The following is a 17,548-nucleotide window of genomic DNA, read 5'->3' on the forward strand; positions in this document are numbered from 1 at the left end:
TTCCTCACAAGTCAACGGACAGGCAGATGGATAGACAGGAAGGGCAGAGAGAGATGGCAAAGGGACATGTGGAGGAAGTCAAGTGTCGAGGGAGGGACAGGTATAGGTCAGGTGTGTCCCTCAGGCAGATCTGCATCCCCTCAGGTCCCCTTGTTTTCAGGAAGGAAGGTGCTTGGCTGAGTCTTAGGAGGCTGTGACCACTCCCATCCTTAACTGACTATCTCTCTGGGTCTCTCTGGGATGACGCCACAGCTTTTCAGTCCGCCTGTGACATCTGTTGGCCACTAGCTGTGGTCCCGGTGGGTGGCCCAGCGAGTGTGAGAGGGAGATGGATGAGTATGTGGCTGCGGTTTGGAGAAGGGATGTGTGTGTTTCCAAAGGGGACAAGGTGGCCCGGCGGGGACCGGTGCGGCTCACATCCCTTCCTTAAAGGGCAGAGTGGCCTGAAATGGCAGCTTTAGCAAGAGGAGGGATGCACCACCCCCCACCCCCCCACCCCCAAACTGGGACCTCTCACCAGTTCCTAAAAAAAAAAAAAAAAAAAAAAAAAAAAAAAAAAAAAAAAAAAAAAAAAAATTAAAAAAAGAACAAAAGAAAAGGAAAAAGGGACAAGACAAGATAAAGGAAACAAGGGAAAGAGATGAAACCAAGCAAAAGGAAATCCCAGGGTCTGGTGGGGAAAACGGCGTGGTTAATGGTCCCGTCTGCGGGCAAGTGGTGTGCTCACCGGGGGGAGAGCTGCTGGTCTCACTGGAAGGAAAGGAAAGAGGAAGCATCGAACCATCCCGGCAGGGGCTCTGGGCTCATACTCGAAGGGTTACTGTTGGGTTTTGGAAAAGCTCCGGTTTGTTACAAGAAGCAGGAGGCTCTGGGTGGGAGCAGGGGGCCCGCACCGTTCCCTGGGCTGGCGGGTTCCATGGTCTAGTGGCTCGCCCTTTGTCTTCGTGAAAAGATTTGAGTGGTTATGGGAGTGTCTACCTCTCCATGCCAGCCCCTGGGTTCTCTTGAAAGGTGATGGACATGGCAGACACATGGACCATATAGAAGGGAGTTGATTTCTCCCGGTTTCTCAAAGGGAGGAGGAGAAAGGGTGGACCAGATCAGAGTAAGACCTAGTCATGCCCAGGCCTGTTTGGAAAGAGTGATGGTAACGTTGGGAACTGATGGGAATGGAGGCTGTGGGCATGAGGGGGCTCCAGCTCGCGGAAGGCCTCAGGCACCTCTAACCCCCGGGTGGGGAGGGCTCAGGGCAGGGCCCATGGGGCAGGTAGCACTGGAGCAGAAACAGCTGGCCACCACCAAGTCCATCTAGGGACACGTGACAGAGGCCCCCTGAAGCTCACACCAGGCCTAGTGCCATTGGAAAGCACCTCAAGGAAAGTTCTGAAAGCTGACACTTTAGTCCCGAATAGGAGGGCTGGGTTTTTCCGCTGCCAGTGATGCCCCAAGGGCCCCTGCCATCCCCTCCAGCCCTGGAAGGTGACCCTGAGCCTGCTTGCCTCCCTTTCGCTGCCCCACCGAACACCGACCGAGGTCCCCCCGCCACCCCTGCCACCAGACACCGCCAGAAGCAGCCCAAGTTCATGAAGAACCGTCGGCAAGTGCAGACAAGTTCAAGAAAAGAAAAACCAATGACAGGAGGAGCACTCAATGCAAACCAAAAATCAAAAATCAAAATCAAAACAAAAAAGGACAGAAGGTCCAGCAGTGCCATGGATTCAGTACATTTCATAAGAGAATATGGCTTTGGAGAAACACACCATCTGAGCGGGAAGGACTGGACAGGGCAGTAAAGAAAGAACGGAAAAGCCACGGTGAGCGGAGGATGCAAGACTGGAAAAAAAGAGAAGGAAGAGTTGGAGAGGCTTTTTCTCCCCCAGAGATGCCATTTATGAGAGAAAAGGGGACTCAAGACTCACTCCCAGCGGCACTGGTGGGATTGGCAGCAGAGAGAATTACGTGAGTAGGGGTAGAAAGATTGGTTACGTCATGGAGCTGGCTGAGGACCGAAGACCGCCGGCGCACGGCACCCTGAAATGAACCGCTTCTCTTGAAGGTACTCACTACCTCCATCTGTGGGAGAGAAAATGAGATAAAGTTTGGCTTGCACTGTTGTCCGGGCTAGCGCACGGGGGCGGGGCTGGGCGAGGACAGGGACCACACTGGGCATATATGGTGTCAGCAAAGCCTCAGCTAGGTCGCCCAGCTCCCTGGCGGGGCCGTGGCCGTGGCCCAGGCCGGCCCCTGTGTCATCCGCCAAGAGAGGGTTTTGCTGAGCAAATTGATTAGCACTCAGAAGGCTGGGAGGGCGGGCAGTTAACAACCAGGCACACTGCAAACGTTTAGTCATGTGCATTCACGGTAAGCTCATGGCAAGCCACTCGTCAATCAATACCTGTGTCTGCCATACTTTGTTATCCTAGGTCAGTGGGTCTCAACCTTTTTGTCCGCCCCAACACACCTGAGGGATATGACACGCTCCTATTAGAGACAAGGCTCCCGGTGGCACTGTAGGGGGACAGGGACCCTTCCCTGGGCCTGTCCTTCGTTTACCCTGCACCTCACCCTGCCAGTCTGCCCTGCTCTGCCCTGCTGGGAGGTGTGGTCATCACGCTTCTTCTACGATCATCCAAGTGATTGAGGGGCACCCAGGGGAAGCCTTGGTGGAAGAATGGATTTAAAAAGAGGGGGAGCCTGGCCAGTGTGGCTCAGTGGTTGAGCGTCGACCTATGAACCAGGAGGTTCAATTCCTGGTCAGGGCACATGCCTGGGTTGTGGGCTCCATCCCCAGTGTGGGACATGCAGGAGGCAGCCAATCAATGATTCGCTCTCATCATTGATGTTTCTCTCTCTCTCCCCCTCTCCCTTCTTTGATATTAATAAAAATATATTAAAAAATAAAAAGAGGGGGCGGGGCCACAGGCAAGACAGGAGGGAGACCAGAGAGCCTGGACTCTGGGGAGTAGACAAGGTTTTTTGCTTTGCCCCCCACCTTTTAAGCTTCTTGGAAGTCAAAAGGGAAGTGGGTCTTTGGAAAATGAGAACCATATGGGTGAACTTGCTGGGAGTCAAGTGTCTTTGGACTTCCTGATCCGGCCTTGGACGGGCTTGGGGGCTGGAAGGGGTGGACAGACCCGTGTGTGGGGCTCCCAGAAACTGCAACTGAGTGGCCACAGTGAATGCCTACCGTTGTGAGCCCATGTGCCTGCATTCTGGGAGGCTAGCCGGGGTGGCATGCTTTTGGTCACCTCTTTAGGAATGCCCTCAGTGTGGGGGTGGCTGGGGGAATTGTGGTCTCGGAAGGTGGGTTTGATTTGTGGAAAGTGCTCTATAGCTCATTGGATGATGTGAACAGTGAAGCAAGTATGTATTTCTGGAGCCTGGAATGCATTGTTGACCTGATTTGGGCCCAACGACCTGCCCCACCCTCCAGCCCCTGCGGTAGCTATGACGTGGCCACCAGGTTCAGCGGGGTATCTGACATGCGGCAGGCTTCTCGGAAGAAGGCAGTTTGAGTGATGAGACTCCCCCTACCCCAACCCAAATGAGCACACCACAGAAAAGACTTATTGTCATGGATCCAGCCGCCGAGCCCCGCTTCTGCCCAGCACATCCCGCTCTTGAGTAGGGGACCCCTCAGGACCAAGACTGAGACCCATGAGGAAGGCACGCTGAGCCCCCTGGAGGGCTGGCACCCTGCTGGGCGTGCCTCCACACACTAAAGGAAGATGACCCATGACCCAGGCCGTGATGTCGCCGTTCCTTTGGTCTCCTCCCTACAATGAGCAGATGTTTCTAAGGCTATGGATGTAGATCTGTCTCAAGAGGGGACTCTTGCTGTGGCAAAGGTGACGAGGGAAGGGGAAGATGCCTTTCTTGCCTCTGATTTGGCCTCTCCATATGGCGTCCAGATGGGATGATGGTATCAGTCAAAATACTGCACAATTGTCACCCAGCCTCCACCCCCGGAAGCCCGATTGCTGCCGAAACTTCTCGTTGGTTCACAGAGAATGTGCAACACACCGCGGCATGAGCGCTCCAAAAACCTCCGTGCTCTGGATTTCAAGGATTCTCTCTTTATTGTGGTGCATTCATATGTTAGTATGAAATGATGGTGAGCGCGAGTAGCAGGTTAGAAATGCCCCCACTTAGCAACATGAAGAGCGGTGCTGGCCTCCGAAGCCTGGGCAGGGATTTTGTGGCAAATCTAGGGCCAACTACCCAATGTTTCTCTTAGCTTGGGGTGTACGTACAACCTGGGAAAGCTTTATTTCTGTTTTTTGTTTTTTTTTTGTGTGTGTGTGTGTGTGTGTGTGTGTGTGTGTGTGTGTTTTCAAGCAGGCAGTTTGAACAAAAAAGAACAGACACTGTTCAAAAGTGAGCTAAAGTAACCAGTCGGCTTGGCATTTTTGAGAAGTGTGGTGGATCTGATGTGACAAGTTCAAGATCTCCCGGAGGAAGGAGTGAATCAGGGCGCGGAGACGTGGGCCCCAGCAGGCCCACACTCTCACTGGGTGACCTTGGTTGAGTCCCTTCTCTCTGGGCCCTGTTTGCTCTTGTGGAAAGCAGGGATCTGACCCACCAATGTCTACATGGACACTGAGAGTGTCAACAGCCTGGAAGTCCAACACTGCGACTGCTGGGACCACTCCACTAGCCAGGCAGCAGCGCCTGCGCAGAGCCTACAGGCACACGGGTTGTAGACGCACAGGTGGCGGGTGCTGACCTTAGATACCTCACATCCAGGTAGGGTTGCTGTCTCAGCTGCTAGAAAAGCTAGGCTCAACCTTAGGTTCACTGATGGATGCGAATTGGGCTGACCAGAGCAGGCAAGGTGCTGCTGCACTCCCACCCCCGACCCCACCCCTGCCAACGCTCTGCATGATGGATAAGAGCCTGTCAGGGCCAGGCCAGGGTGGGCGGGGCTTATAGCTGAGTGGCCAGAAGGCAATGGGGAGACCTAGACATCTGGCTCCATAGGCTACTCCTATTCTACCAGGCGCTCAGTGTTCTGCCCGACCTAAGACGTTCTTCCCTGGCCACATGGCTTAGGGACGTAGCACAGAGACCTGGCCCCCTGCTGGTCCACTGCAGAAGCCCCTCGGACCCCTGAGCCCCTTAAACATGGAGTTCTCTGGTGCCACCTCACCCAGCCCTGAAGCACCCTGAGCTCTGGGGGCGGTCCTGCACGCTGTAGCTTTGGGATACTCCCTGGGGGAGTCTGCTCCTCACTGACTCCAGCGCCCTGGGCAGGGTGCACAGATGGCTGGCCATGGGGAGAAAGAAGTGTCACGAGTGTGTGTGCCGCGCATCCACGACGGTCCACGGCGGTGGGAGGGAGTGGAGTCTGAGAAGGCTTCACAAGGCGGTGGCCTTTGAGTGGGCAGCTGCAGGATGAGTGGGGCCCCCCCGAGGGGACACAGCGGGAGCTGGGGAGGCCTGGAGCCCGGACCGGCGGCCAGCACGGAGGCACAGCGAAGCGGGGGAGCGGAGCACACATCTGGAAAGGCAGCAGGGGTCACAGGGGCACAGGGAGTGTGGGGTGACACCAAGAGGCAGGGGCCCGAAGGCCACTGTCTGGACCCTGGACTTCACCCTTAGGACAAAGGGGAGAGGCTACACGGGCGAAGGTGTGGAGGGTGGCGCTGGAGGGGCCCGAGCTGAGCAAGGGCTGGTGGAGCCGGCAGGAGGCTGGGAGCTTGTGGCCACAGTTGAGGCTGGAGGCTGGGGAAGAGAGGAGGGGTGCCTGAGGTGGAGACCCATGACCCCCCAGGCGCTGTGCGGAGCAGCTGCCGAGCTGTGTGCACTGAGAGGTAGCACTGGGCCTGGGGCTTTGGGCACACTGCGTGGAAGAGTCTTTGGGACGAGCCTGCGGTGATCTGTGCCGGGCTGGAGGGCAGACATGGAGAGAGATGTGGCTCAGGTCCTGCCTCAGGCGGAGGGGGTCCAAGTTGCCTAAACAGACTCTGGAGAAGGGTGAACAGTCCGGGGTCCTTCCTTCTGGTGGGACCCCAGGAGGAGAAGCAATCGGAGCCAGGTCAGGGGCACGGGGGTTGGGGTTCCTGGGCTGGAGGCGAGGGTGGAGGGGGCACAGGAAGGCCAGGAGGGGCTGGGAGGGGGTATACTGAGCAGAGGTTGTGCTGGGAGGGGCCTGGGGTGGCAGCAGGACAGGGGACTTGCATTCGAGGAGGCCGAGCTGAGCCGATGAACCATGCCGAGGCCCGGGTGTGCGGGGAGACAAGAAGAGGCTCTGAGATGTCCCTGGGGCTCTGGAGTCACAGGTCAGGAGCTGGGGGGCTGGGAGTAGGTGAGCTGGGGTTGCAGGGCCCGTGGTCTGGGCCAGGCCCAGGGTGGGTGCTGGGAGGCATCTTGGCGAGGGCGCAGCGCTCCGCGGTTCTAGGCTGGACGGAGGAGGCAGTGGTGAGTGCGGGGCCCCGGGAACTGGCCGAGAAGAGACCAGCATCCGTGCGGCCTAGTGGAGCAGGGCGGCGGGGGTTGGATGGAGCTGAATGAACGGGGCTGTGGGTGACCGGAGGGGGCGGAGGGCTGAGGGTCAGGCAGGATCCCTGATCCGCACATGGGGCAGCTCTCACCCGCTCCTCCTTCCTTCCCTATCGTGTCCGACGCCCCCGGGTCCGGGGGATTTTCAACACACGAGGGCCACAGCAGGGTGGACCGATGTCTCAGCGGGAGGCGGGGATGGCAGGCGGGAGCAGAGAGCGAGGTGGAGAGGGGACAGCAAGCCGCCAGGGACAGCAGGGATGACGGCGCTTCCGGAAGGGCGCTGGGAAGAAGCTTCGAAGCAGGAAGGAAGGAGGGACAGCCTGACCCCGAGAGCCGGGAGGATGCCTTGAAGACCTTGACGGGAGCCTCTGGGACGCGGAGGGCAGAGGCTAGGCTGCGATGGGATCACAAGTGAGCGCGTGGGAAAACCATGGAGAGACAGAGAGTATGGAACATTCTGGCAAGAAGGCTGGCTGGGAAGAGCTGGGGGCAGAGAGCGGGGCAGGCCCTGGCGGGCAGGCTCTTGTGAAACCTGGGCAGTCGTGGCTATGGGACTGGATAGAGGACAGCAGCCCTGATATTGGTAGAGTGGCGTGACCAAAGGGACCAACTTGGTGGCCAGAGTCCATGTCCCAAACGACATCGTCCCACGGAATCCCCAACATAACCCAGTGAATGCTGAGCTGGCCCAGGGCTACTTGAAATGGCATCTCGGTCACTCCCAGAATGTCCCTTCTCTGTGACCTGGGGCAGAGACACAGCGACTGGTCACAGCGCACATCTGCAGCTGACACCTGTCCCCACTAGGGGAGGGCCCCCTGGGCCACCTCAGTGCCACAACTGCCAGAGGGTTTGTGTGTGGACGGCACAGGGACACTAGCAACTGCCCTCAGTGATCAGGGCCGCGAGACCCAAGGCTTTGCCTGTCAGTCCCGGGCTCAGCGCGCCCATCCGCTGCCTACTGCTTTGGCTTGCCACCCTCCGGAAGCAGAAAAGCCGAGTGGCCTAGCGCGTGGCAGCTTACCTGCGTCTGGATCCGGTTGAGGCCCCGGAACCAGAGGATTTGGCCTCTGCGGAGCTCCCGCTCAGCGTGGTCAATTTCTTCCTCCCCCTCAGCCAGCTCCTCGTCGGTCATCTCGTCCTTCCCAGGCCCATGCCCCGCCTCCTTCAGGCACTTGAGCTGGCTGGTGGGAATGGTGGCGATGACCTGGGGGCCAGAGGCGAGGGACAGGAGGTGGGGGTGGCCATCAGAGCAGGGTCTGTGTATCCCCACCCTCAGGACTGGACATCCCTTCCTTGTCCCGGAGGCTTCATGCCCGGTGCCAAATCCACACTCCAGAGGGACAGCCAGCCTCTTTCCACTGAGGGGCGTGGTTTCCCGTGTTCATCAAAGAGAGCAGATCCAGCCCGGCCGGTGTAGTACAGTGGTTGAGCCTCAACCTTTGAACCAGGAGGTCACGGTTCGATTCCAAGTCAGGGCATATGCCTGGGTTGCCGGCTGGATCCCCAGTGTGGGGCATGTGGAAAGTAGCTGATGAGTGATTCTCATCATTGATGTTTCTCTCTCTCCCTCTCCCTCTCTCTTCCTCTCTGAAGTCAATACAAATATCTTTATAAAATAAATTTTTAAAAAAAGAAAGAGAGAGTGCAGGCCCAGAACTGGCCCTGGGGAGCTGAGCAGAGGGCCAAGCAGAGGGTCACAGGAGCAGCAGGTGCAACCTTCCCACGTAGCATGTGAACTAAGGGGTTCACCTTACCAGACTGAGCTCTGGCCTTGGCCCTCAGCTCCTGGGAGGGACCTCCAGGTACCTGAGCTCTAGGCACCTGGCAGCGCTGCCTGAGGAGGCGGCCTTGGTTTGCCGGGCGAGCGCCCTGCAGGGAGTCTATGCTGACAGTGCTTTCTTAGGGGGAGAGGGGTTGGGCCCAATATACAACCTAGACCTCCAGGGGCTGGAGACTGAGGCCGAGGCCAGCCACGTGGGCACCCCGGGCCTGCAGGACCCACTCCCAGGAAAGTCCCTGCACACTGCCGCCCCGGATGCTTTCCTGAGGGCAGCGCCCGTGCACGTCGTCACACCAGTGCCGGGCCCTGGAAGCAGCGCCCGGTCTCTCCTCGACCCGCCCCATGTATACTTGATCTTGGACTTCCAGGCCCTATTGCTGTTGGAGAATAACCTATGCTGGCTAAGCCGCCCAGTCTGTGGTATGTGTTGTGGCGGCCTGAGATGAGTAACACACAGGACAGGGTGGATCCTGGGCTCAGCATCCTACGTACGCAGTGTTCTAGATTCCGGAGAAACACTTTCACAGGCCCGGGGCCCCTCCCTTTTTTCCTGACTTAATCATCTGGTTCTATGACCCGCCTCCCCGCAACACACAAACACACACACACACACACACACACACACACACGGCTTTGACTGCAGCCCAGAGCTCGAGGTTCCAGGGTTTCACTTTCCATCAGCTCAAAGTATTTCTTCATTTCTCTCCCGTTTTCTCTTGCCCGTGGAGGATTTAGCAAGATGTTGTTTGTTTTCAGGTAGGTAGGGATTTTCCAAGGCACCCAGTGTTCAGGGATGAGTCTCAGGTCCCAGCATGAAAAGGGGAGTGATGGGTGGTTTTGCCAAGGCCCTGGGACATTCCCGCCATGGCCCTTTACCTTCTTTCTGCTGACAGTGGCCTTGCCACCTGAGTCGTGGCATGTCCCACGTCTGAGCCCTGCTGTGTGGTGCCACCAACCTGAATATGCCACATGCTTTCCCAGGCTTGGGCTCCAAGGCTCTGGAGCAAGGAGCAGGGGTCGGGGCCCTGAGCTGCCCACCATTCCCAGGCCTTGGGCCTTGTGCCCATCACCGGGACTGCTGCAGAGCAGATGCGAAGGGGGCGGGACTGGGAAAGCTGATAAGATAGGGGGAAGGGGGCAGGACTAGGAAAGGCAATTGGACGGGGGAAGGGGTGGGACTAGGGAAAGCCAATGAGACGGGGGAAGGGGGTGGGACTAGGAAAAGCTGATGAGACAGGGGGAGGGGGCGGGACTAGGAAAGCCAATGAAACAGGGGAATGGGGCGGGACTATGGAAGCTGATAAAACAGACACTCACCTGGCCCCAGACCAGCTCCCCAACACCAACGAACAGGCACCAGAGCCACTGCTCCGTGGACAGTGGGGAGCAGCTGAAGGGCTTTCCACCAAACTGGACAATGACAATCTGCAGGAGAGGGTGGGAGGGAGGCGGGTCCAGCCGGCACACCTATTCATACCACCCTCCTCCGCTAGCACGCGAGGCCCATCCCATCCTGCCCTGCAGGCTGGCTCCTCCCTGCTCAGAGGTCAGAGAGGCTGTTGCTTTTCCCAGGCAGATGGGCTCAGCGGGCGAACCGCATTTCCAGCCTCTGTAAATTGGATTCTTTAACATTTACGCTGCGTGCATATGCTGGACGCGCCTTGTTCTTTCAGCCCGGGGCACACCAGAGTCACCCCGCCAGGCCCCCTGCTCCCTCATCGCCTCCTCCTTGAGAGAAAGTCTCCACCTAGTGGCGAGTTTTAACATAGCGACCAACCACCTCCACCACTGGGCTTACACTTCGGGCCACTATTCCACGCCCCCGCCCCCCCCACCCCCCCCCCCCCGCCCCATTCACCCAGGGCCAAGTTCCAGACAATCAGGGACAGCCCTCCCCCCCCCCCCACCCTAAAATCACTTGCACTAGCCCGTCCTCAGCCTGCTCACCCCACCTCACAGCTTCTCTTTCTTTAAAACATTTTTTGAACCTTTATTGTTGTATTACGGATGTAGATGTCTCCTCTTCCCCACTATTGCCCCCTTCACCCGGTTTTTGCCCAGGCCTTCACCATCCTGTTGTCCACAGACAATGTATATATGCATTTAAGTTCTTTGGTTAATCTTTTCCCGCCCCCCTCCCTTTCCTCTGCCCCACCCCCCTCTCCCTCAGCCTCCTGATTGGCCCCCGTGGCCTCCATCAAGGAGGGGTGGGCAGACCCCTCCTCCAAGACTTGTGAGGAACAAGTATTCTGGCCTGTGGGCCTCACGGTATGTCACGTTTTATGAATATACCCTCTGTTCAAAGGCTCGGCCCTCCTGGGAAGCAGCCTGGCCAGCCTGTCGCAGCACTGTGGCGGGGAGAGGCCCGTGTGTCAGCACTGGGGACAAGGGCACCTCCAAGGGAAAGGGCCGTGTTAGAAATGGCTGTGACAGACCCAGCGGGACCTGTGAGAAGGTCTGAGGAGGCACCTCCTGGCCGGTTTTGCTCAGTGGATAGAGCATCTGCCTGTGGACCAAAAGGTCCCAGGTTCGATTCTGGTCAAGGACACCTCCCGGTCAAGAGCACGTACCCTGGTTGCAGGCTCTTCCCCAGCCCGGATTCTGGTCAGGGCATGTGCAGGAGACAACCAATCGATGTGTTTCTCTCACATCAATGTTTCTTTCTCTGTCTTTCCCTCTCTCTTCCACTCTCTCTAAAAATCAATGGAACAATATCCTTGGGTGAGGATTTTTAAGAAAAAGGAAAAAAGAGGCCAGGCTGGCCAATATGGTTCAGTGGTTGAGCATCCCCAGTGTGGAGCGTGCAGGAGGCAGCCGATCAATGATTCTTTCTCATCATCGATGTTTCTCTCTCTCTCTCTCTCTCCCTCTTGCATCCTCTCTGAAATCAATAAGAATATTAAAAAATAGTAAAGAGGTCAGTAACAGGGGACAAGCTCCCCGCCTTCCCCAAGAGTGGGCCACCCCCCTACCTGAATGGCGAAGGTGCCCAGGACGATGGTGCAGAAGATGGGGTTGCCAAAGATGCCATGGAAGACGTTGCGCTCGCCGTGGATCTTCCGGGCGTTGATCTCGTTGAAGAGCTGCATCATGACGAAGGTGTTGAAGATGATGGTGTAGTGCTCCGAGGGCGGCGAGTGCAGGGGCGCGTTCCTCCCGCTGTCGATGTCGAAGAAAAGCTCCCCTGTAAGCCAAGGGCCACATGAGGGGAGCAGGGCCCTGAGCCAGGCACAGCCCTGACCCCTCAGCGAGACAGCCAAGGTCAGCGGCAGGACCTGGGCAGGGGTGAGGGATGGCACCAAAACCTGAAACCCGAGGGCAGGAATGAAGAAATGACAGGCCCGACCAGCGTGGCTCAGTGGTTGAGCATCAACCTATGAACTAGGCCAGTGGTCAGCAAACTCAGTCAACAGAGCCAAATATGAACAGTTCAACGATTGAAATTTCTTTTTAAAAAATATATTTTATTGATTTCTTACAGAGAGTAAGAGAAAGGGATAGAGAGAAACATCAATGAGAGAGAATCATCGACCAGCTGCCTCTTGCACACCCCCTACTGGGGATGTGCCCACAACCAAGGTACATGCTCTTAACCGGAATCGAACCAGGGACCTTTCAGTCCGCAGGCCGATGCTCTATCTACTGAGCCAAACCCGTTTCGGCTGAAATTTCTTTTGAGAGCCAAATTTTTAAACTTAAAGTTCTTCTAATGCCACTTCTTCAAAATAGACTTACCCAGGCCGTGGTATTTTGTGGAAGAGCCACACTCAAGGGGCCAAAGAGCTGTATGTGGCTCGAGGGCCACAGTTTGCTGACCATGGAACTAGGAGGTCAGCGTTCCGTTTTGGGTCAGGGTACATGCCTGGATTATCCACTCGATGCCCAATATAGGGCATGAAGGCGGCAGCCAATCAATGACTCTCTCTCATCATTGATGTTTCTATCTCTCTCCATCTCCCTTCCTTTCTCTGAGATCAATTAAAAACACACACATATATATATTTTAAAAAAGAAGTAAAGTAAGTGGTATGTCTACACTGAGTGGACAAGATTATTATGATCTTCGAACGCATAATAATCTGGCCACTCAGTGTGTGTGTATGTGTATGTGTGTGTGTATATATATATATATATATATATATATATATATATGTATGTATATACATAAATACACACAAACACACACACAAATATATATATTAGAGACCCCATGCATGAAAATTCATGTACTGGAGCGGGGACCCTCAGCCCGGCCTGCCCCCTCTCACAATCTGGGAGCCCTCAGGGGCGGGAGGCAACCCAGTGATCAGGAGAAGGTGATGCCCCATCACGCCTCTGTTGCTGCCACTGCTGGCAGCACAAGCCTTGGCCGGCTCTGGTTACCTGATCCTCAGGCAGCCCTGGGCAGCTGGGCAGTTACCATCCGAGGCTTGCCTGTGTCACAGGCTGGCCCTGGGTGGTGGGGGGCTGAGGGCGAGTCCAGCCACACTGTGTGCCTGCTCAGTGGATAGAGCGTCGGCCTGTGGACTGAAAGGGTCCCGAGTTCAATTCTGGTCAAGGGCACATGCCTGGGTTGCGGGCTCGATCCCCTGTAGAGGGAATTCAGGAGGCAGCCAATTAATGGTTCTCTCTCATTGTTGATGCTTCTATCTCTCTTTCTCCCTTCCTCTTTGAGATCAATAGGAATATATTTGAAAAAAGGAAAACAAAGAAATTAAGACAGAGCTCTTGCACATCTTTTCTCATTTGCCTGCTGGGTGGAGTTGGGGGTGGGCTGCGAAGGACTCAGGGGGCTGCAGGGTGGAGGGCAGCCCAGCCCTCCTTTGCCCTGCCCTGCCCTAGGACAAGGCAGCTGGGCTAGGCCCTTGGACAGGCCACGGGGTTCCTGCTTCCAAGAAATCATAGAAAAAGCTCCCCAGAGGGTCCCCAGATACTGACATTTGGGGGCCCCCGCTGTGACTCCTGCACACTGAGCTTTGATTCTGCTCCCAGGAATATGGGCTGAAAACCTCACCTCACCAGGCTCTGGAGTGCTGTGATGGGGACCCAGGCCACCTACAGTCCAGGGTCACAGTTACATGGGGAGCACCCTGGCGTAAGGGAGAGAGGCCACAGACACACCAACCAGCAAACCCACCCCCCAGTATAATGAAAGGAATCTGCCCTAGCCAATTTGGCTCAGTGACTAGTGTTGGCCTGCGGACCGAAGGAACATGGGTTCGATTCTGGTCAAGGGCACATACCTCCGTTGCTGGCTTAATCACAGGGCGCATGCATGAGGTAACCAATCGATGGATGTCTCTCACATGGAAGTTTCTCTCTCTGTCTCTCCCCCTTTCCTTCCACTCTCTCTAAAAATCCATGGAAAAATATCCTCCAATGAGGATTAAAAATAATAATAATAAGGAGTCTGCTCCATAGAGCTTACCCGACACAGAAGGAACTCAGAAGACTGGACAGCCAGCATTGGCACCAGGTTTCCCAGGAGCCAGTGTGCTGGAGGGCTCGGTGCCCTCCATGTCTGGGCTGCAGGCAGAGCCAATGCTTAGGAGCCCTGTGATCATCGCCTTGAGCACCCTCTGCCCAGCCTCTCCCCATCAGTTCTTCCCTCTACTGTCCACACTCTTGTCTCTGCCTCTCTTCCCTCCCCTGCCCTTGCCCCCTTCTTGCTTTCTGACCTCCTCCCCCTTCCTCTCCTCCTCTTTTATCCCTCTCCCTCCTCTTCCTCTCTTCATTTCCCCTTCTGCTCCCCCTCCTCCTCTCTACCCCTTTTCTCCTTCCTCCTTCTTCCTCTCTTCTCCCTTCCTCTTCTCCATGTCCCCTTTTCTCCCTCTCCCAGCCTCCCTTCTTTGTGCCCCCTCCTCTACCCCCCTTTCCTTTTCCTATCTCTACCTCCCTCCCCCTCTTCCTCTTCCTCTCCCCTTTCTCTCCTGGTCTTCCTCCTCCCACAACTTCTGGTAGAGTGCTCTGGTCATTGTCTCCTGGAGAAGCAAATAGTCATGGGGTGAGTGGGCAGGTGGGTGAGTGACCTGGTCTGGGTGGAGCATTGGACAGTTTCTCAGCGGCTCAGGGGCCTGTACCACCTGGGTGGGGCATACTCGAAGAGAGGTAGCAGGGAGGTGAGGGCCAAGGGGTGGGTCCTCCCTGGAAATTGGGTCCCCAGGTGCTCATCTGTGCCTTCCACCCCCAGACAGGGCAGGAGCCCAAAGATCCAGTAGCAGCGCAATATGCCTGGGGCCAACCTACCCACGAACAGCAGCGTGAAGATGATGGTGAGCTGGTAGACTGCGTGGCCCAGAATGTTCTTCATCATGGTTCGGGAGATCAGGGGCTTGTCCCGGCCATATGGCTTCCGCAGCAGCAACGAATCGGTGGGCGGCTCTGTCGCCAGGGCCAGAGAGGCAAATGTGTCCATAATCAAGTTCACCCACAACATTTGCACGGCTTTGAGAGGAGAGTCCTGTGGAGAGGAGGCAGTCACCCCAATGTGGTGCTGGGAACCCTACAGGCCCACGGCTCTTGGGAAGCAACTGAGCTCAGGGCAATATCGTTGGGATTTTATTTAAGTGAAAATGCAACAAATTCAACCTTCCTATAAAAAGGTACATCTCCATTCCTGTGTTTCCTTTAAAAAACAAACACATTTTTATTGATTTCAGAATGGAAGGGAAAGGGAGGGAGAGAGAGAGAGAAACATCAATGATGAGAGAGAATCATGGATCAGCTGCCTCCTGCACGCCCCACACCTGGGATCGAGCCCACAACCCGGGCATGTGTCCTGATGGGGAATCAAACCGTGACCTCCTGGTTCATAGGTCGACGTGCTACCACTGAGCCAGGCCCAGGTAGGCCCCATCCCTATGTTTTCTAAGATTAGTTGAGAGTTTTCACTGGGCTGATTCCTGCTCTTAAAATGTTGCCAGTCTCCTCTTCTTACCTGGCGGCAGTGATCTAGAAGATGTGGTCCAAATTGTTAGCAGGAGATTGGCAGTTGCCCCCGCCTGTGAAAGAGCCTGACTAATCGGTGGTGTCCCATCCCCTACACTCCGAGGAGCAGGAAGAGGCAGAAACTCTGCACCGGGCCTTCCTTCTCTTCCTCATCTCTGAGTTGTTGGTTAAAAATAAGACCCACAGAAGCTAGACACCAAGAACCCCATACTGTATGAGTCTGTTCTCATGAAACTTCCAGAACTGACAGATCCGCAGGTTCAGAAAGCAGATGAATGGGTGCGTGGGACTGAGGAAGGGGAGAGTGGGAGTGGTTGCTTAGCAGGCAGGGTGATGAAAACCTTCTGGAATGTGACAGTGGTGATGATTGTACGACATTGTGAATGCACTAACAACCATGGAATTGTACACTTGGAAATGGATAAAATGGCGATTATGGTGCAGTTTGTTAAGTGAATCTTATCTAAAAACACACACACAAAAACAAACAAACAAAAACTCTGGCCCTAGCTGGTTTGGCTCAGTGGTTAGAGGATCAGACTGCAGAAGGGTCGCAGATTTGATTCCAGGTCAATGGCATGTATCTTGGTTGCTGGTTACCCAGCCCCAGTCAGAGTATGTGTAGGAGGCAACCAATCGATGTGTCTCTGTCACAGTGATGATTCTATCTCTTTTTCTCTCCCCCTCCCCCTCTTCCCTCCCTTCCATTCTCTCCAGAAATCAATGGGGAAATAATCCTCAGGTGAGGATTAAAAAAACACACAAAACCACCTGGCCAGCGTGGCTCAGTGGTTGAACATCAACCTATGAACCAAGAGGTCAGGGCACATGCCCGGGTTGCGAGCTTGATCCCCAGGGTGGGGTGTGCAGAAGGCAGCTGATCAATGGTTCTCTCATCATTGATGTTTCTCTCTTTCTCTCCCTCTCCCTTCGTCTCTGAAATCAATAAAAGTGTATATTAAAAACAAACACAAAACCTCTGAAAGTGAGACAAGTTCTGGACACTCACTAATGGGAAGAAGTGGACTATTGATAAAGGTGAAGAGGTTCCTTCAAAGGTTAAATACAAGTTCCCAGAGGTCCCAGCACTTCTTCTTGTAGGTCTAGACCCAGCAGAACTGAAAACACCAGTCCACATAAAGCCGCATTCATGCGTGTGCACAGCAGCATTATTCACAGAGGTGCAAGCAACCCAAGTGCCCATGAACAGAGGGATGGGCGCACGACGTGCTGCGGCTATACAATGGAACACTATTCCTCCACCAAAAGGCATGAAGTCTGGATCCATCTAATACAGTTGGACCTTGAAAACATTGTGTTAAGCGAAAGGAGCCAGACACAAACAACTGCATTGTTTGATTGCATTTATATGAAATGTCCAGAATAAATAGGGAAGTCTGTCGAGAAGGGAAGTAGATTGGTGGGTACCAGAGGCTGGGGGAGTGGGGCGGGGGAGTGCTTGCTAATGGGTACGGGGCTTCCTTTTGGGATGATGGAAGGATTCTGGAACTAGATAGAGATGATAATTGCACAACACTGTAAATTACTAAGTGCCACTGAATTGTGCACTCCCAATTAGGGGATTTTTTATTTTTATTTTTTGGTATGTGAATTTTATCTCAGTAAAAATTAAAATCAGCAAAGGAAACACCTGATTCTCCCAACCTGGGAGGTCTTTGCCTGCACACTCCTGCCAGCAGGGTCCCTGAGCTTGCTCTCCGCACTGGGGTCCAGATGTACGGGGCAGGTGGGGCCTCAGAAACTGGCTGCCTCCTACAGGCCCCAGGGGCTGTGGAGGGAGATCCCAGGGTCCTCCTTGGGCAAGGCGGTCCACAGTGCCCACCTGAGTAATGCAGGCGCCAGTGAAGGCCACGATCACGGCCACCACGTTGACCGTCAACTGGAATTGCAGGAACTTGGAGATGCTGTCGTAGACGTTGCGGCCCCACATGACCGCCTTGACGATGCTGGTGAAGTTGTCATCAGTCAGGATGATGTCTGAGGCCTCCTTGGCCACGTCAGTCCCTGCGATGCCCTGGGGGGTGCACACACGCGCACATGAGCCCATTCCCCACTCCCCTTTGATCACCTGGCCCACCTGGCTGACTCCCTGCCGCTCCCTCCCAATGGGGCTCCCCACAGCTGGGAGCAGCTCTCATTTCATCAATATGTCCTTGTACCACAAACCGCAGCCTGTCTCACAGCTTTGCTCATAAACAAAGAGGGTGGCCCTGGCCAGTTTGGCTCAGAGGATAGAGCGATGGCCTGTGAATTGAAGGCTCCCGGGTTCAATTCCAGTCAAAGGCATGTACC

The 17,548-nt window shown here is 55.4% G+C and overlaps 1 protein-coding gene across 2 annotated transcripts in view; it reads right to left on the minus strand.

The window, feature by feature from the left end:
• ATP2B3 (ATPase plasma membrane Ca2+ transporting 3) overlaps positions 1-17,548 on the minus strand; it is a 74,367-nt gene that overhangs the window by 9,978 nt on the left and 46,841 nt on the right. Inside the window, exons 17-22 of one of the 2 annotated variants that reach the window (XM_084871021.1) lie at positions 17,079-17,270; positions 14,534-14,747; positions 11,260-11,471; positions 9,605-9,712; positions 7,529-7,711; positions 1,987-2,073 (exon numbers count right to left, since the gene is read on the minus strand). In XM_084871021.1, the coding sequence (XP_084727147.1) occupies positions 1,987-2,073; positions 7,529-7,711; positions 9,605-9,712; positions 11,260-11,471; positions 14,534-14,747; positions 17,079-17,270 (996 nt within the window). Of the gene's footprint in view, positions 1-1,986; positions 2,074-4,326; positions 6,402-7,528; positions 7,712-9,604; positions 9,713-11,259; positions 11,472-14,533; positions 14,748-17,078; positions 17,271-17,548 lie in introns of those variants that run through there. The other variant, XM_084871022.1, reaches the window with a different exon arrangement.

Source organism: Pipistrellus hanaki (assembly GCF_964339955.1).
Source record: "Pipistrellus hanaki genome assembly, chromosome: X".
Lineage (NCBI taxonomy): Eukaryota > Metazoa > Chordata > Mammalia > Chiroptera > Vespertilionidae > Pipistrellus > Pipistrellus hanaki.